The 19812-nt window shown below is 38.9% G+C and overlaps 4 protein-coding genes across 5 annotated transcripts in view; 3 read left to right on the top strand and 1 right to left on the bottom strand.

Annotated features, from left to right (window-relative positions):
- Positions 1 to 5181, top strand: part of FoxK (forkhead box K) — a 6745-nt gene extending 1564 nt beyond the window's left edge. The window contains exons 2-6 of one of the 2 annotated variants that reach the window (XM_018450836.1): positions 840 to 1174; positions 2097 to 2885; positions 2986 to 3239; positions 3318 to 3420; positions 3508 to 5181. In XM_018450836.1, coding sequence (XP_018306338.1) covers positions 897 to 1174; positions 2097 to 2885; positions 2986 to 3239; positions 3318 to 3420; positions 3508 to 3685 — 1602 coding nt within the window. In that variant the 5' untranslated portion in view covers positions 840 to 896 and the 3' untranslated portion in view covers positions 3686 to 5181. Of the gene's footprint in view, positions 1 to 752; positions 1175 to 2096; positions 2886 to 2985; positions 3240 to 3317; positions 3421 to 3507 lie in introns of those variants that run through there. The other variant, XM_018450835.1, reaches the window with a different exon arrangement.
- Positions 5182 to 6402: 1221 nt separating this feature from the next.
- On the top strand, positions 6403 to 12606 carry Grip163 (gamma-tubulin complex component 6). The gene is made up of 16 exons (XM_018450833.1): positions 6403 to 6751; positions 6855 to 7069; positions 7155 to 7393; positions 7478 to 7577; positions 7649 to 8005; positions 8066 to 8176; positions 8245 to 8415; positions 8488 to 8780; positions 8877 to 9096; positions 9184 to 9415; positions 9504 to 9696; positions 9799 to 11470; positions 11568 to 11777; positions 11859 to 12031; positions 12101 to 12449; positions 12529 to 12606. Exons 1-15 carry the CDS (start codon positions 6559 to 6561, stop codon positions 12399 to 12401), a joined length of 4680 nt encoding a protein of 1559 aa, XP_018306335.1. The 5' UTR covers positions 6403 to 6558; the 3' UTR covers positions 12402 to 12449; positions 12529 to 12606.
- Positions 12553 to 16795, bottom strand: IleRS-m (Isoleucyl-tRNA synthetase, mitochondrial). The gene is made up of 15 exons (XM_018450834.1): positions 16583 to 16795; positions 16289 to 16411; positions 15939 to 16086; positions 15671 to 15875; positions 15285 to 15595; positions 15001 to 15167; positions 14673 to 14909; positions 14421 to 14593; positions 14214 to 14352; positions 13972 to 14129; positions 13757 to 13900; positions 13465 to 13678; positions 13150 to 13402; positions 12905 to 13086; positions 12553 to 12802 (listed from the first exon to the last, which is right to left on the bottom strand). Exons 1-15 carry the CDS (start codon positions 16793 to 16795, stop codon positions 12569 to 12571), a joined length of 2901 nt encoding a protein of 966 aa, XP_018306336.1. The 3' UTR covers positions 12553 to 12568.
- Positions 16796 to 18295: 1500 nt separating this feature from the next.
- The window catches only part of LOC108724458 (mevalonate kinase-like), a 4063-nt gene continuing 2546 nt past the window's right edge, over positions 18296 to 19812 (top strand). Inside the window, 3 exon segments of the mRNA XM_018450837.1 lie at positions 18296 to 18775; positions 18777 to 18989; positions 18992 to 19270. Coding sequence (XP_018306339.1) covers positions 18296 to 18775; positions 18777 to 18989; positions 18992 to 19270 — 972 coding nt within the window.

Here is a 19812-nt window from a genome sequence, read left to right as displayed (position 1 = left end):
CACACACACGCACACACACACACACGCACGCACGCACGCACGCACGCACGCACGCACGCACACACACACACACACACACCGCACGCACGCACACACGCACGCACGAATACGAATCCACTCGGCGCGGAGAAAGGAGAGTTTGAGGAGAGCCGGCCATATCTCACATATTTCGCGCGAGTATATCCTCGCGTGTGCATACGCGGCTCGTACCGTCTCTCTCTCTCTCTCTCTCTCTCTCTCTCTCTCTCTCTCTCTCTCTCTCTCTCTCGTCGCGTTTATTACGCGCGCGCGCCCGATTTCGTCTTGCCCGCTGAAATCTCTCTTTCGACCGGGCGCTACGATTTTCTTGCCCATCGTTTTTCATCTCCCTCTTTCCATCCCGTTTACCAATGTCATCCCTCTCCGCTAATCACGACGTGCACACACACCCTCTCCGTTTAATTTTCGTCATTTGTATATACTTGTATATCGAGAGAGACGGTTATATTCCTTGAGTTTTGCCGGTTTATCTCGCATCCGTTCGTTCCGCCGTCGCGTTTTATCTATTTATCTAGCGTATCTGAATCGCGCGAAGGTCCGTGAATTTATTTCTCTTTCTCGAGCTAACAGTGCTAGCACTCGCTAGCAGTTATCTATCCGTGTTGCTCTCTCGTCTTGCGCCATCTCCGTCTCCTTCGCGCGCGCGCGCGCGCGCTATCTCTCTTTCGCTTCGCCCCTCTCTCTTCCTCTCCCCCCCCCCACCCGACTCGTCGTCTTCCTCTCTTTTCCGTGCCTGCTCTCGGCTTATACATCACGGCTCGTTCGCTCTCGGTGCTATGTCTACGTACTCTCGTACCCAGGAGAGCGACGCGTGGGCCCTATTGGCACTGAAGTCGGCGCCGGCCAGCCCGTCGAAGATGCAGTGGAATCCGGAGTCGAGCGGGGCGCCGATAGCGCGGCTCGAGGCCCGCGAGTTCGAGTACATGGTTAGGCAACGACGCATCACGATCGGCCGCAACAGCAGCAAGGGTGAGGTCGATGTTAACATGGGCCACTCCAGCTTTATCTCGCGCCGGCACCTCGAGATCTTCTACGAGCATCCATTTTTCTATATGGTCTGCAACGGCAAGAACGGCGTATTCGTCGACGGGGTATTTCAACGTAAAGGCGCTCCTGTCTATCAACTGCCAAAGACGTGAGTCTCCTCACGGATGTTATTTATTTATTTATTATTGTTTCACGCGCGCAACCGCCGGCCTTCTCTCTCTTGAAACACTGGGTGTTATTTCTTAGCCATGCTGTAACTCGCGTCGCTATGCCGTTATGGTAGGATCAAAGGTTTAATAATCTTGAAATATTTATGTCTGTTACCTTGAAATTTCTCTTGTTCATAAATGAAGCTCACAAAGAACTTTCACTCATCGTCCCTTTATTGTCCTTATTTAGTCCTTAATAGATGAAGGTATCCATGACCCTGACAATTATGAAAGATGATTATGTAAAAATGGAGGAACATTAAGAGTGACAATTATTCTTGTAACAGAAATAACTAGTCTTTAGGTCTGTTCTTTTCAGTTCAATTTGTTACGCCACCATTTGTCTCTTCTTTTCTGTCCAACATGGAGAGAAAAAGAGGAAATGAACAATACAAGTTTATCTGAAAAGAATAGGCTATTTATAAAAGTGTGATCAAACAGAGATTCTGGATTCCTATTGATATTAATACTTTTTCAGACAACAAATTAATTTTTTAATTTATCATTAATCCTCCGTCCCTCTCCCCTCCCATCAATTTAAACTTCAAAGACATAGTCGATTTTGATTGTGAATTCTGGTAGAAATTTAAATCTGTAAAAAATAAGTACAATCCGAGTTTTATAATAATAAAAACTTATTAAAGTTTTCATAAGTATGAAAAAATTTTTTAGATTTTCATACAGTTCAGAACAATATAAAAATCTGCATTAAAGCTCAAAGATCCAAGTTGCTGACGAAAGACGCAAAGTTCTACATGGTTGATGGAGGATTAATGTATTTATTATTGTTGAATTCATGTAATTAATAATAATACTGTCTCGAATATCTTATAACTATAATTGACTTTAACGGTGTTTCAGATGTACATTCAGATTTCCAAGCACAACGATAAAGCTGATGTTCCAGTCGCTTGTTGACGAGCAGGAACAGAGTAACATTCGCGTACCCTCTCCGCCAAAGCAGCGGGCACCACTACCTCCTCTGCGGATAAACATACCGGACGCCGGATATAGCAGCCCATTCCCGTCACCCACGGGAACAATAAGCGCTGCTAATTCATGTCCGGCAAGTCCGCGTGCCGGTCAGGGCAGGAGAAATATTTCGGCGGACTTGCAGATGGTTGCGGCGTATGCCGCCTCCGTAGCAAACGATTCGCAGAATTCTACTTTGGATAGGCACAGCTTGGAGAGGCATGACGGTGGACAGAGCTCTAGCAGGCAAATAAGCCCGGAGCCTGGTGCTGATACTCGTTATCGAGGTAACAGTTCAGGACCAAATGGTACAGCACCACATTACAGTCCACCAAAAGATGACTCGAAACCACCGTACTCTTATGCGCAACTGATTGTCCAGGCAATCGCCTCGGCGCACGATAAGCAGCTTACCTTATCAGGCATCTATTCATACATCACTAAGCACTATCCATATTATAGAACCGCAGATAAGGGTTGGCAGAATTCTATACGGCATAATTTGTCGTTAAATCGCTATTTTATCAAAGTGCCCAGGAGTCAAGAAGAACCAGGAAAGGGTTCTTTCTGGAAGATTGATCCTCAGTCAGAGAATAAGCTCATCGAGCAGGCGTTCAGACGAAGACGGCAACGTGGTGTACCATGTTTCCGTGCGCCCTTTGGAACACTATCATCAAGGTAACTTTGAAGAAAACTTTGTATTGTGTGTATTGCATATATATATCGATCGATAATTTATTTAATATTAATTTAACACCATTTGTGCTCCAATCAACAGAAGTGCTCCAGCATCTCCGTCTCATGTAGGAATCAGTGGATTAATTACGCCTGAGTGTCTAAGCAGAGAGGCTTCCCCTGGACCCGAATCTTATCCGGACAGTTCGGTCCCATCTCCGACTAGGCAACTCGCGACAAGTCAGTCAGCTCCCGGTTCTCCCGGACATCCGTATACATCCCAGACAACTCATAAGGGACGCTTGATGCAAACAGTGGTAACAAATGGTGTCAGTGGCGATGCCACAGGAAGAGAAGGTAATTTTTTTTGTCTTGTAATCTTAAAAATTTCTTCTTTTTATTGAGAAATACTTTATCGCTCGTTTCTTGAAACAGAAAAATATTTGGTGCCTGGGAATACCATAGAGGACCATTCTTTATCTCCAGCTGGCCAGTATAGTCCAGCTCCTGTTATTGTACAAACAACCTATAATTACAGGTATAATTATGTTACATTCTTAATTCACATGATATTTTATTAATGTACATAATTTACAATTTCGTGTGAATTTTCTGTTTGCAACAGTGGAAACTTTATCAGCCCCGATGCTGGCATTGGGGGGGTTAGCAAACGCACTCATGAAGAATCAGACAGCTCGCCAGGTTCACCAGCTCCGCTTGCGATCGTCGAGAGCCCCGAGCCTCCTGAACATCAGCCATCGCAATCTAAACGTCAACGTATTCACGAAATGGATGATCATTGAACTGATATATCTAGCATCCTGTTACGTAGAACATTACATTTACATTATTTGCCTGTCGTCGAACACACACACTGCAAACTTCATTTTATTTTAACCGCATAACCTGCTTTAGACTGCACATAATCAAGACCGAGCGTCAGTTCTATGTTCTCGCGAGAATTGCGAGAAACTGTTGTGTGTACGAGCCCGCAAAAGAAAATCAACCACTGAGAGAAAGAACGAGCAAAAGACACTTTTCCTATCCTAGACTTCATGTTCTCAACATGATTTTCTCAACAACAGTCAATGTACATAAGATATATATATATACTTTATTAAATGCTTTCTCTTTATGACTTGTTAACTTCGGCAGAAGATATAGTATATATGTATATGGAGCTTATTTGATCGAAGGTCATCCAAAATAGTAACAGCAGCTGTTGCGCTGACACATCAAATTGCAATAATGTGATGCGGTAACGTGTGCCATTCAGCATTTAGCCGATATATTAAATAGACAAAGAAGAAAAGAGAAAACGAGAGTGTTATCCAGTGTAATCCATTGAATGGAGCGAAAATGCGATTTATCCATAGCTGAATCCGCTGACCGACATCCATTTCATTCGCGCGATTTCTGTTTTCGTATTGTCGCTTGCACCGGCTTGGCGTCGTCATCACGACTAATGAAGATTAACGATAGGCAAAGTGATAAGAGAGCTGAAAAATAATAGATTATTACAATTAGCGTTCTTTAAGACGCTCAATCGAACGTTCTATCTGAGAACAAAGATAAGACGCAGAATACTATCAATATGACAATGAAAAAGCCGGATAAAGAACGGGCGGATAAACCGACGAGCTTTTGTAACGTTAATGATGTGGTCTCTGTTAGAGATTGTTACCAGAGCCAGAGGAAACAAAAAAAAAATAGAGCCTTATAATGTATGTTTTACATTGTGTAATTAATATAAGGACACGATTTTATGTTAGTAGAACCTAATTCGAGCTGATCGAGCGGCTATACCCGGGAACATATTGTATAAACATAATACTTCTGTAAGGAGTTCACGTGCGCATCTCGCTGGTCCGGCGGGAAGTAGTAGGACAGAGGGGAAGAGAATATCTTCCGTCAAGGATTTTTTGAATTTTTTTTTTCATTCCGAGCTCTCGCCGCTCCTTGAATATGATCGATTATTTTGTTGCCGGAATGGAATGTGGTTCACCTAATCTAATCATTTATAATAGTCTCATTTTTAATCAATATATAGCTGTTTCAAATTTAAAAAAAAAATAGATAAAGGTAAAACGAAAGCGAAAGACAGGTGAGAGAGTTTTGTAAAACAATATCGAGAGGAAAAGTGATATGATACAACCGACGATAATGATGCCAAACTCGATTATTGATTCCTCCTGCGATCAGTTTACTTTTCTCGTGCAATTGTAGTTAATCTTAAACTCGCCGATTCCCCTAGAACATCGGCGTTAGGCAAGATAAAAATAAATATTAAAAAGAAAAACAGGAAAAACGACACATATTAGCGTTAGATTTACGGTGGAGCAAAAGGAGGGGCAGCAGGATTAGCGTCGTGCAATAAAGAGGCAAAAAAAAAACAGAAAAAGGAAGGAAAAACGAAATTTATTTTTCGCACCTTTCGCGAGAGCGAGCATTCTATCTGAAACGTTTATTTTTCTATAGTCGGACGTACATGAGCACAACAAAAGGTGGTTTTTGGATGATACTGCTAGACGGATTACACGCTGTACAGTGTTGATACATACGTATCACGAGCGACGTATGTCACTATTATTATACATATACGTACATACGTGTGCGAGATACGTGTACACACGCAGCAAATAGTAAGATAATATATTCGCGGACACGAGTGTCACGTGTGTCGCCAAAAGATCGATATGCGAAACAGGTATACGTGCGCTACATATACACATACACACTTTCCTTCAATGTCACGATGTGCATGTATGTGTGCATATGTATAATAACGCAATAAAATTAATACTACATCGTCAATCCGTTGTGCTCCTTTATTTTTTCCCCATTTACATCTCCACGCGTTTTATTTTTTTTCCAACATCGAGTTCCAAATTCGATCGAGAATTCAAGAGTCGATCAAGGAGAATGTCGCTCGATTGAAGTTTCAGCCAGTTTCGGCAGAGAGAAGCCTTGAGTGACCTTAGAGCGGCCATGCCCGGGATTTAGCTGCAAGGCTGCAACCTTATTTTGAAGCGCCTCTATATCCACAAAACGTGGACATTGAATTACGTAGCCAATGTCCACGATCCCGTCGATAATGTCTACGACTTTTTTACTGTATTCTTCGCTATGTTCACGATTTTCGGTCCGTTAGATAGATAAAGACGAACAATCAATCTGTCGGCGCTTGTTGAACAAACGATTGTTTGTCTTTGTCTATCTAACGGACCGAAAATCGTAGATATAGCGAAGAATATAATAAAAAAAATCGTGGACATTTTACATTCGTGAACGGGATCGCGAACATTGGCTACGTAGTTCAATGTCCACGTTTTGTGGCATAGAGGCGCTTCAAAATAAGGTTGCAGCTAAATCCCGGGCACGACCGCTCTCAGGCTTCTTTCTGCTATAGCTATCAGTAGCTATCGTCAACTACCCCCACTCTTCCCCCACCACGCTCTACGTGTTGGTAGCGCAAGCCAGAATCCGTCACCATTGCTCGCCACTAGAGGTCTTCCGGGTCCTCCCAGGCCTCGCAATTCCGGAATCCCAGAATCCTCCATCCCTCTCCACATGAGTCGCGTTGTTATGGCTGACTATGGCACTATGAAAATAGTCGCTGTCTCCCGCGACTCGTCGCAACGATTAATCAACAATCGTTTGAGGGAGTATTTCGATCATGGATCTAGAACGGAGCGACGCTAACATCTACGAGCTCATCACGCAGCTAGTCTGGCACACGTTGCAGAGAAATCGCTCAGAGAATGGGAATTTCTACATGCCGCCCAAGAGCGATGTCAAAATAGTGAAGGACTTTCGCTCGAAGGCTTATGAAATATTGTTAAATAAGAGTAATAAGACATATAATCAAGGTATGTTTGTATGCCTTAAATCACTGGAACAAAAATAAATAAAGACAAAAACATGATACATGTATTTTTTCAAATAATAATACTTTGTTGAGCATAATTACAGGAAATACAGGAAACTCCGATATTGATCCTCTAGTGGAGATCTTGAAGCATGTCTTCGTTCTCAGACTAGCCCTGAAACGCGTGTCAGAGGCGAAAAAGTTAGAAAATTTGATAAGCGAGCTGTATTCTGAGGAGGATGACACAGACACTGTAATTTATACCTTACAGTTGTTGATAGAACTTAAAAATTTTCAGACTGACACAGGAACTGCATTGGTATGTTATTTCTCCTGTTTGATCGTACAATCAGTTTTTAGAATTGAGTCAGAACTAATGTGAATCAAACTGAAATTTTGTTTAGGATGTATTTCACTATGGTAAAATCAATCCTTTCTTGCCTGAGGATGTTACATCTATGAATGGTGTACCAATGTTTCAAACATATCCCATGGAATCCTTTATCTTGCCAGAAAAGTTTGAGGCGATGCTGGGCATACGCAGAACCTGTACCAGGCAAGAGACAGCGACCAATTTTGTTAGCAGAGTATCTTTCGAAGATCAGTGTATATCAAAAGCCATCTTAGGTATCCAAACAATTAGGTATGATCGCAATGATGTTACCTTATTTCCTTGACCTTATTTCCTGTAAATGAATATCTTTAGTTTTTTTATTTATTATTTTAGGTATAATAATGCTATTGAAATGTCTCCTTGCATATCAAGCCATACTGAAAATACAGCAAAACAATGTAACATAATCGCTCCTTTCTTAACACATACTATGGTAAGTTATATATATTTATTTTTTTTATACATTTGTTGTTTATAATACATGAATTATATTTTTTTTATCAGATTGAACAAACAAATAAGATATATTTATCTACACAAAGATTTATGTCAAATATGACTTTACCCTATGAATGGATAAAGTCTGTAGATAATCAAATTCAGAATCGTTTCTGTGCTGTGTCATCGGAAAAATCCGATTGTAATTTTACAAACGAATCAAAAAGCGTTGCAAGTAACATTGATTTAATATGGAAAGAGATACTGCTTTCTGATGATTGTGTCTCCAAATTACGAACGTGGGAATCTCTCGGAGCACCAGAGTTTTCCAAACAATCGTTATTCGTTACTGATCTGCCAGAGACCGCGCTGCACTTAGCGAGGATAAGACAAACAAGTATTTTATCACTGCTGCCAAAGAAGGTAAAGATGGCAATGCCTGTGCAAATATATCATGCAAAAATTGTTCTCTTTATGTTATAGACAATGAATTCCATATCTCTAATGTCGGAGGTTTCGTCTGAGAAATTTTTATCGGACGTCAAATTGTTGTTATTTGGTATAGATTCAGATTCCTTTAAATATGATACTGTGGTACGTGGATTTGATGAGCTACGCTAGCGCAATAGTAAGTTTTATATATCATGATAGTCTTATTTCAGACAGGATTTAAATTGGAGGAGAGCATTACAGTGCATGGCATAAGCTTCGAGTCACTGAAAAATACTTGCCAAGAAGCGATTTCTTGGGGCAACAGTTTCAAGTTTTTGTCGCGTCTTGTCGTGCCCGATCCACAAACGGGTAAATTGCAGCAGCACGGTCTCATATTCAAGGTACATATAATTGTACGAATTCTTACAATACATCCTATTCATATTTTTTAATTACATGCGATTCAATTGTAGGCAATGTGCGCCAATATCAAAGAGCTACTCCTTTACTATCACTCGGCATTGCAAAGGATTTTTAACAAACATAAATTTCCCGGATTGTTGAATCTATTGAAACAGATTCGTCCGCTGGCGCGTTTAATCATAGAAGTCACGAGACTGTGCGGCTGCAGCACAAATCAATGCGTTTTAGGCGGTGGCAGTGGGATTTTAACACACATTTACAAAGAGGTGACCAAGGTCACCAATCCGAAGGTCGCATTGGTGTTTTATTCCATATTAAAATCTTGCTGTGAAGTTTACTTTCGGTGAGAAAACGTCATGTCTTTTTTTTTGTTTTTCACAAAAAGGCAAATAATGTTAAATGGTTAAATCAAACAAATATTTACTAATTATTCTTGTAGGTTGTTGCAAAATTGGTTGTTCGAGGGAACGTGTGACGACATTTACGGAGAATTTATGATTCAAGCACGATCTCACTATCTACGAAAGAGAGGACGCAAGTTTTGGACGGAGAGTTTCGCGATCGATACCGAATCGGTACCTGGTTTCTTATCTGAATTGTCGGAGTCGATACTGCAATGTGGGAAGACATTGCGACTCTTAAAAATTTGCAGTCCCAAGGTTATTACTGTTCATTACTAAAGCTTGTTCGTTTTTATAAATTTAATTGTGAATCAATAAAAAGATGTTTTAATGTTTGCATTTTAGAATTCTGTATGTAATGTGTCTTTCAACGCTCAACCGGAAGTGAGGGTCTGCTTGAGTGTGTCCATGTTGCGAGAACAATTGCTAAGGTGTCAGGAATACGAATGTAAAGGCGAGGCGGCATTGGGACCAATCGTATCTCTTTTATCCGCAATTCAGGATGAAAAGAAAGCCGAGAGAAAAACGGCTGAGCTCGTGATACGCGCACAACAAGAAACGTTATCGAGGCTGGATAGTAAGATATTCTTACGTTTTCAATTTTTATCGAGTTCTAAATTTAAAATATACATATGTAACAATTTCCATGATCTTTTTTTCTTCAGAGCAACGCAAAGAACTTAGCATGAAAGCCGCGCAAAGTAAACGGGAATTGCTACAAGAATTGAAGCAACAGGCGGAAGCGAGTGCATTAATTAAAGAAAAGGAAAAAGAGAATGAAATGCTAGCTGACAAATTGTTGCTCGAAAAGATTAATCGAGAACAGGAAGAAATGCGGGAACAACAGCAAGCCGAGAGGTGAGATTTAATATTTTAAATTTAAATGAAGGTTACTGGAGATTGATCGTTACCGATTTTAATTTTAAATATTTATGGCATTAATTATTTTGCTTGTTTCAGGGAAAATCTTGTAAATTATTATGATAAATTAAGTGCTGATATAGAGAGCAATCGTGCACGATCCATTTGGCGAAAGACGCGAATGAGTCATTTCGAAAGACGAGTGGAATTTTTAAAATCTGTAAAGAGACACGATACAGAAATGTCGAAAAATGTTACTACACCAAGTTCCGATGAAAATACAGTCATCGATATTAACGAACAAAATAAAAATACATCCGAAGCAGAAGCTGTGTCCAGTCAAGACGAAAATAGCAACTTTGCGGAAAATGGTTTGTTGGATGTAGCTGCGACAGACATTTCCAATCAGAGCAATCCTGAAGATCTCTTGAACGTTGAATGCTCGGATGTTCCGCCTGTCGAAAATTGTGAGCCCGATAAAGATATTTCATCGGATAAGAAAATTACAATTGAGGATTCCCCCATTATGGCGGATACACAGAATTTACCTCTACCGCAAGAAACTCCATCATTAAATTATAAAGTCTATAAGAAAAATAACGAGAAGAGCAACCTGCAGGATTTTCTGCATAACGAAGCAATGAAAAACATCCATACTATAATAAATGGCAACGATAAAACGAGTGTGCTCGATACTCGTTTAAACAACATCTTGGAAGTCGACGAGGTGACCGAGAGAATTATTGGTGCTATTAACAGGCCTAAGTCCTTAGTTATTAACAGGATAGATAATATGACCGTCGCACAAACCAACAAACTTAAAGTCCTGATGCAAGAGTATGGTATGACTCCGAATAACAACGAGCTCAGTACGATACTTACGAACAATCAAAGATTTATTAATCGCACAAATACGAACGGTAATAATCAGATATTAATTGATATCACTAGTGAATCAAGCTCGAATAATACGAAAGAAAACATGAACAATAATGTCTTTTCATCAACCAATATCCAACTGCCAGCAGAAACAATGAATGTACACGGGCCTATGAATGACGAAGAATGTTCAAATAAGGCCAACAATACAAATAATGAAGCAAACGAGATATTGAATAATATGCAGCAGCAGAATAATATAGATACACCGATGTCATGTACGACCGATAATTTCACCACAGCATCGATTCATACTCCTTTGTCGCAGATACCGAATAGCGATGATATATTCGCTTTGAACGCCGGTCAGGAAGTCTCGTCTTTATCCGACGATATGACGAAGTCGATCGCAGAAGAAATAACATGCTTCGAGTCTCCGATGAGCAGTAATTTCAAGCTGCCGAATCTATTCGGTGTTAGTTCCGACGTGAAATCGTCGACCACACCTTCGTCTCTGACCATAGCTGACGTTGAAATGATCGACCATACGTCTCTCCAAGTGTACTTGGAGAAATCGATCATTATACCCCTGCAGATACAAACCCGGCTGGTTAATAACGCGATCATTAAATACCTGGTGAATGAGCACAACATGTTCTCGCATTTGCACAGTTTACGTAGTTATTTCTTCCTCTTGAATGGTGAATTCGCAAAGAGTTTAACGGACTCGCTTTATTCGCGGCTCTACACAATATCCGCGCCAATCGAACTCTTTAATTCCGCTACCCTTACGAATCTTTTGGAGAAAGCGCTGATGAACTCGTTCAGCAATAATTACGCCCATTCGGAACTTTTGAGTCTTTCTGCCGTTGACAAACCATGCCAATTATACGTAAGTGCGGTTATCTGTTTTTAATTGTTATTATTATTGTTATTATTATTATTATTGTTGTGATACTTGTTCCGATATTAATAACAGTTCCTTGCAGATTTCAGATCCGAATGTGTTAGAATGTCTTTGCCTCAATTATAAGATAGCGTGGCCATTGAATATTATTTTAGATGACATGATGATGCTGCAATACAGCAAAGTATTCAAGTTTTTAATAATGATTGGCAGGATGTCGTGGGTATTACAGGAAGACTTTAATATAATGAAAGTGGATCGTAACGCAGTTAATTCAAAACAATATCACAAGGTAAATCATCTCTATCTCATATTGAGATATTGAAAAATTAAAGAATTATTCTTATTGATTTTACATGTTTTGCCGATACAGTTGCAATTATATAGACACTCCATGACACAATTTATGAATGCTCTTCACAATTATTTAACATGTAGCGTACTACATGCGAGTTGGAATGAGTTTGAGAAGGATCTGCAGAATTCCCGGACAATAGATCAGATTTATCTCTCGCACATGAATTATATTAAAAGGATACTTTCAAGGTAGTCTATGGGACTTGATTGGTTTTTCTTGGAACCGAACACGCATGACTCATAACATTCCGATTTCAGGTGCATGCTCAACACACGCGGAGAAAAAATGCGCGTTTGTTTGATCAATATCTTTAAAATCATATTGAAGTTTCACAATCGCTTGAGGTCGCAAGCTTGGACTGTCGACAGCACGGGTCGGTACAGCCATCCGAATTTCAAGAGCTTGGAACAGATGTATCAATCGTTTTGCGAATGGCGAACGTACATGGCACACGTCGCGCACAAATTGGCTACCAGCGGGTACCAGCCGCATCTAATGCATTTTCTTAACGCTTTGAATATAAATGACATGTACGATTTAACGACAAAGCAACAATAGCACTGTGATTAAATTCCGTCTTTTACGATGTATTGAATGTAAAAGAATGTGAGTAATCTCTCTTGTAGGGATTCATTAAAAGGAATTTAATTTTCAAAAAAAAGAAATGTCTCTTATATTTATTTAGCAAAATGGGCGATAGTTAAGAAACAGCCAACCACTATCGCTTACACGGATATCGATGATACATTGGTCACATCGAGTACCTTAATGCAACGACCGCAAAGACCGTTTTTATCTAATTCAGGATATCGCCTGCACCTTTGGCAGAGCATTTTTTCAGTATTATGTAACTCAATTTGTGTCTCGGTTACCGTGGGTGATTCTACCAATATAATTGATGAGAGTTGCAAAATGTCGCATAGTTCCGACGTAGAGGATTCCTGATCTTTTTGAAGCATCTGTGAAAAGAAGCAGGTACGACTTACAATATAATCACGTTTAATCATTATTATTGCGAGTTAGAGACTGATATAATTTACGATTTATAGAAAGTGCCTCACCGAAAGTGATTTATAGTCATTTTTCGAAGCCTTTAAGATGCCCGACAATTCCCATGTGTTACAATCAGCCGATATATTCACCTTGCTTCTCAAGCTTAGAGCTGTTTCTACATGTCTAGCAATTTCCGGTTGATGCCAAGTTTCCGGTACTTTATATTCAGTATGATACAGTGGCACTGACGCTGTAAATAATACGTGGACAATAATATAATGTGCAGGAAATGCTTTCTTATTAAATCACCTACCCAAATTTTCAGGGTGATATAACCACACTTCTTCTGCTAAATGCGGAACGATCGGCGCGATAGATCTCGCAAGTACAGTCAGGGTTTCACGCGTTACTTCTACTGCAGCCAGACGCGTTGGGGACGCTGCTTCATCGCAGTAAAGTCTATCTTTAATCAAATGGCAGTATACCGGCGACACGGTGTTTGCCAGGAAATACGTTACCAACTTACACACGTGGTGATACAAATAATCGTCGTATAAGTTTTGAATCTAAGATAAAGAATCAATGTCATAACTAATGTAGATATTCCTTAGATATCCTTACGCTTTACCTTTTTGTTATACTGATGCAGAGAATGTAACATGTATTTGTCAAGGTAGAGATATTCCGGTTCGACTGCGATTCCCTCGCTATATGAGTGTAAAACACCTAAGAGGAATCGTAAGACTAAGCGCAATTTTTGTATGGATTCGTGACTTTCACGTAACAACGCTGTTGTGACTGGAACCTGGCTGTGTTGACATCCATGACTAGCTACCCACCATCTATCAATTTTCTTTTATTAACCTTAACTATTTTATTTCCAGAAATAACGATTACATTAGCGAATATTTTTAATTGACCTTAGAGTGTCGACACCATATGCCGGATCTTTACTCAAGTTTTTTCCTCCTTTGGTAATTGTCTCGGGATTTATAACGTTTCCAACTGATTTCGACATTTTCGAGGTTTTATCATCTACAGCAAATCCATGCACGAATAACGCACTTTGGAAAAAGCAACACAATTTATAAATATTTTTGAGAGCTAATATTTAATTTCACGTTGCGTAAGTTACCTGTAAGGAGAACGTTCTTGAAGAGCAATGGATGTTAGTAACGATGATTGAAACCAACCGCGAAACTGATCCATTCCCTCTAAATATAAATCTGCTTTATGTTCTGGTAAAACAGCCGACCATGAGAGCCCGCTATCCAACCAGATATCCATGATATCCTTTAAGAAATATAGTTATGAATTTTGCAGTCATGCATTGATATTCACGATTCTGTTAAAAGAAATTACTAGTTTTGTACATACGATTCCTCTTTCGAAATCATTTATATTGTTGTTTAATTCCTGCCGAAGTTCACGACCAATTAATTTCTCGGTCGACAGCTCCCACCAATAATCGGTTCCATGTCGTTCCATCAGTCTGCACAATCTTTCAACCCATTTTCTACAATACGAAAGTATGTGTAATCCTATTCGAAACTTGTTAATTGTATTGCTAATTAGCAAAATCACCTGCTTGTATATGTATCACCAGTTTGTTTATTGTGCAACACTGGTATTGGCGTTCCCCAGGACCGTTGTCGAGAAATACACCAATACGGTCGTTGCTTAACTTGAGCGACCAATGCGTTCAAATACGACGTCCGATTTTGCTTCGGGTATATTCTTATATTCGCGATGCTGTCCTTGCGTAAAAAAGACATAAGCACACAAGTGATGAATGCGTAATAACATGCCTGTTTCAGAAAGACCCGACTGACTTACAATTGCCTTCTCCTTAATAGACTTTATGTCTATGAACCATTGGTGACTCGCGCGAATGATTACAGGCTTCTTGGTTCGCCAATCATATGGGTAGCTATGCGTAATTGTGTCAGTATACAACACGTCTTCACCGATACGTTGCAAGACCTTATTAGTGCCATCATTTAGAACATTTAAGCCAGAGAACTCGTCACCCGCTTCTTTGGTGAAACATCCGTCGACGTCTATCAAAGATAACTATAACAGTGATGTGAATTGACCCAATAAAATCATGTGATACAACTGATTAGAATATAAATTACACTGTCATCGATAAAAGATAGCTTACAACTGATATATCATTCTCAATTGCGATGAGAAAGTCTTCGGGACCGTGCGCGGGAGCTGTGTGAACCAATCCAGTACCGACATCAGTTGTAACATGATGTCCAGATAAAAATGGCAAACGTTGTTTGGTAATAGGATGAAGATACTTGGCTTCCCCTAATTCCTGTCCTGTTAATAAATCATTTTTCATTTATCACTCACATTGCTATATACAGGGTGTCTCATAATGTGATTCCAATGTATACACCTATTAGCATAAAATATTTAAATATAGCTGACTCTTACCCATAACAGTCATAATAAATTTTAATGGACCAAGCTTTTGCTCAATATTAGCTAAGCACTCTTGTGCAAGAATATATAGATTTTTCGAATTGTCTTCCATAATGCAGTATACAATGTTATTAGAGAAAGCTATAGCTTGATTAGCTAGCAATGACCATGGTGTAGTAGTCCAAATAAGGGCATAAAGTGGTTTATTTTCCAAGTCTTTTAATCTTGGGGCTAATGCGTGCGTGTCAAGTTGCATGCGAATAATAACACTTTTGCTCTTATGAGATTCGTTGTATTCTAGTTCTGATTCTGCTAATGCTGTTCTATAATTATTGAAAATAAAAAAATCAAAGGCTAGAATCTTTTTTGAGTGATCTATGGATATTTCTAATTTATACCTGGAAGATGGTGACCAGTATACTGGTTTAAAGGCCCTAAACACGAGTTTACAGTCATACAGATTTATAAATTGTTGCATCTGGTTCTTCACATATGAGATATGGTTCGTGAAATAACATCCTGATTCGTTCCAATCAGCCATAATGCCCCACGATGTAAAAGCTTGTCGCTGTTTTATGATAGCGTCACTTGCATATCTTCTAGCTACAAATACGGCAAATTTTAGGAGTACATGATGTGTGTTAAGACATTTATATGCCAACATACCTTTGTGGCGAATTTCTAAAGGATTGTCATCTTTTATATCACCAAGTACCTTTTGTTCAATTGGTAAACCATGACAATCCCAACCTGGGATGTAATGTACTCTTCTGCCTGACATAATTTTGCTTCTCAAAGTAATATCCTTAAGAACCTAAGTGAACAAAATAATTCCTAAATATCAGTGCAATAACAGAAAGTGCCATAAAATTCTTAGGCTGGTATTCATAGTCAGATCTTGTATTCAAGACCATCTTAGTACAGATGTCATGAACCAATCAGGGAGCCGCATTAGCGTCTTAAGATAGTCTTGAAATAAGAATCGACTATGAATACCGGCCTTAGTTAATAAAAACCTTGTTAATAGCATGACCCATGTGTGGTTCTCCATTTGCATATGGTGGTCCATCATGCAAGATAAAGTCTGGTCCTTCAAGATTCTTCCTCTGCCAGTTGTATAATTCCAAGAAGCCGCATTTCTATCGCAAGAACACCAGAAAAATCAGTATATAGATTGTCATTGTTTCGTACAATTGAATCACAACAGTCAGAATTTATGTAGCCATGCAAATATTCAGCGATTTTATCGGAAAACAGACGTTCTGATTTAGATGCTAAATAATGGAAAAAAAAGTAGAAAGAGGACCCACCTCTATTAAATAACTATCCATCTCTACTCGTTTTTTGCCGCCGAGTCGCGCCGGGAAATTGGTTTGCGGCAGCAGCACAGTTTTCGTATAACTTTGTTTTGCGGCGCTCTTCATGCCTCTCAGCCATATTGCGTGACAGAATTCGGCGTAAGTCCGCAAAGTAAACCCAGTTGTCTTAAACAATCGCCTCATCTTCACGCTAAGTACGGACATTATTCAAATACAAAAAGACACTTTGTTTTAATCTTATCTCCTAACCTCAGTTTCTCCACTCGAGTCTGTTACGCCATTTTTAAATGCCATAATCTCGTTGACACACGCATCAGCATGTGCTGTTCATTACGATCTATTTCAATTATTTCAAACCAGACTCCAGAGAGAAGTCTGAGAGCGGCCATGCCCGGGATTTAGCTGCAAGACTGCAACCTTATTTTGAAACGCCTCTATGTCTACAAAACAGACATTGAATTACGTAGCCAATGTCCACGATCCCGTCGGTAATGTCCACGATTTTTTGAATATATTCTTCGCTATGTTCACGATTTTCGGTCCGTTAGATAGATAAAGACGAACAATCAATCTGTCGGCGCTTGTTGAACAAATGATCGATCGTCTTTGTCTATCTAACGGACCGAAAATCGGATATAGTGAAGAATACAATCAAAAAATCGTGGACATTACATTCGTGAATGGGATCGCGGACATTGGCTACGTAATTCAATGTCTGTTTTGTAGACATAGAGGCGCTTCAAAATAAGATTGCAGCTAAATCCCGGGCATGGCCGCTCTCAGGCTTCTCTCTGATTTCAAATAAGGCTCATTATCGATATATGAGATATCGATATTTCTTCTATGAGCTTTTAAAATCCTTTATTCCTATTAATTCCTTTTCGATTTACTTTCATCATTTTCGGTATACTTTTAATTATTTATATTTTTTATATTTTCGCTATCTTTATAATAATGGAAAAATTTTGAGAGAAATTTTTGTTCTATAAATAATACATCATCGTCTCTAATAAATTCAATGTTTACAATTCTGTTTATGTATGTTCTGATTGTGTGAGCGTCATCTTGACATCGTCTGTTAAATTATTATTAAAAAAATCGTTATCTTTTACGTTCCTTTAACCGTCTTCTGGCAAGATAATACACAGTATCTTTGACAGACTAATTTGATTGATGTTAAATTTGTAATTGCTGAATTTTAGTTATTGTTGAGCCTTTCAAGGAAAACTTTGATTTTACGTTTCAGGTAATGTATACGTATTATTAACAGATTACATATATATAATATAATATATATATATATAATATATATTCCGTCATTTTAAAACATTAACGTAAATTTGGCAATTTATAAAGCTTCAATAATTCAAAATAATCTAAACTTGTACATAAAAAAAAGAAAGACGATTTGAGCTGTCCTGTTAATAATTAGGAAAATAAGAAAAGCCGAGTAGGCGAGTGATGACTCTTATTAAATTTTGCGTAAAGTGTACACGATTTATAATGATTGGTGGCGAATTATTTTTGTCAGAGTTATAAGACGTTCTATTTAATCATATAGAACGTGAGAATGATAAATATTATTTGTGAATAATTTTATCTGATATTCATTTGCGAGAGTAACATACAATCTTATATGAAATTTAATTTATATTCCATCTTTCGACATTATAAGGTACTAAAAAATTTTTTTTGTAAAAAAGTATGTACAGGTTCAACTTATCCGCACCGGGTACGGTGTTTTTATGCGAAGAACCCAACAGACGTAACAAAACTTGTATCGCAGCCAGCTTAGACATGCGTACCACAATCACGTTCTCTTCGCTTCCTCCAGCAGCAGTTCGAAGAGATTTTATCGAAATAGATTTCCCCAGTATCCAGTTACACGTGAAAATATCTTTACGCCAATTTTTCATACACTTCTTTGGCGAAAATTTATACGATTACACATTTTCTCGTGTTACGTTGCATGAAATAGTAAAAAATTTTATCACTTCCATGACGGACTATGATGGCATATACGAACCTAGCAACCAGGCTCATCAATTAAGTTTACAAGCATTCTTTTTCCTTCTCATCCTTATAAACTTTAAAGAAAATATCAACATATTATCATCTTTTATTGTGAAATTATCGACGGAATTGCCGATCGGTGAGAATCTGGGCAGTTCGGCATCGTTATGTCGCGGTATGTCTCGCGGCGTGTTTTTGGCGTTGGTCCCTTCTGCAGAAAGGGATTGTCCTCTACGAATTTGGCAAACAAGATCTCCTGAAGATCTCGAATTATGCTCAGGATTGTGATTCTGTTATATACAATTCCTCGACTAAGATCGGTACCATAATATCCACATACGGCATGATAAAAATATTCGACGGAGGGGTAATAAGTACGCCGAGATATCAAAGTTTTTTTCTAATTTGCCAGACATGAAAATCCTGTTAGTCTTCTCGAATGTTAGTCAGACAACAAAAATCGAGTTGCTAAGCGAAAAGAGTATGAAAATTCAAGCGTTGGAGAATCCATCTTTGTTAATCGATTTCATCCTAAAGTATCGAAGTAATATCAGTATTAAGTTTATTCACATGCTTGATATTATTGACAAAAAAACATATAATTGTTTAAAAGGGAATAATGACAGTCAATCTATTAATATAATAGATAATTATAAAACATTATTGGTAAGTGACAATCTTGCGTTTCGCGAGTTTTCTTCGTGTTTAGATCCATTCTTGGAATGCCAACGTTTCGTGAAAGCCTCAAGAATATTATTAAATACCTCTACGGGGAGAGTATCCTTGCTAAAGTAAACACTTTCAGCAAACTAAGGTCTTCCCTAGCCAAGAAACTATCAAATCTGGCATTCCTAAAATGCTGTAGGGATAATAACATCATCCCAAAGTTCTTGCAACTCAAGGACCACCTAAGAACCCACAAATCCAAAAACATCCTCCATAAAACCAGCCTCATCCTCATCAAAGAACGCATCCACTTCACCAAGTCACAAATTGCCCAGATCTCCCATAAAACCTTTAAACTCCACCTACTCCTATCCGCCACGTTGCGGCATGACATATGGCAAACTCTAGATCGCATTACATACAAACAAGCCATGAATACCCTGACACTATCCTCTGAAAGACAGAAACAAAAATACATTGACCTTGTCCCTCACAAAAAACCACAACCCTCCCTACTCAACGTCAAGAACCTATCCAACAAA

Source organism: Mycetomoellerius zeteki, unplaced genomic scaffold (assembly GCF_001594055.1).
Source record: "Mycetomoellerius zeteki isolate Tzet28-1 unplaced genomic scaffold, Tzet1.0 scaffold3, whole genome shotgun sequence".
Lineage (NCBI taxonomy): Eukaryota > Metazoa > Arthropoda > Insecta > Hymenoptera > Formicidae > Mycetomoellerius > Mycetomoellerius zeteki.
The sequence above is the reverse complement of the archived record's forward strand: the minus strand, read 5'-3'. Positions and strand labels throughout refer to the sequence as shown.

Excerpts from the sequence above, each read along its gene's own strand:
- Grip163 (XM_018450833.1), top strand. The coding sequence starts at position 6,559 with ATGGATCTAGAACGGAGCGACGCTAACATCTACGAGCTCATCACGCAG. Across the intron at positions 7,070-7,154 it reads CTGACACAGGAACTGCATTG|GATGTATTTCACTATGGTAA; the intron begins GTATGTTATTTC and ends AATTTTGTTTAG. Across the intron at positions 7,578-7,648 it reads CTTTCTTAACACATACTATG|ATTGAACAAACAAATAAGAT; the intron begins GTAAGTTATATA and ends TTTTTTTATCAG.
- IleRS-m (XM_018450834.1), bottom strand. The coding sequence starts at position 16,795 with ATGTCCGTACTTAGCGTGAAGATGAGGCGATTGTTTAAGACAACTGGG. Across the intron at positions 15,168-15,284 it reads ATTTATTATGACTGTTATGG|GACAGGAATTAGGGGAAGCC; the intron begins GTAAGAGTCAGC and ends ATTTATTAACAG. Across the intron at positions 14,594-14,672 it reads CTATTAAGGAGAAGGCAATT|GACAGCATCGCGAATATAAG; the intron begins GTAAGTCAGTCG and ends TTTTTACGCAAG.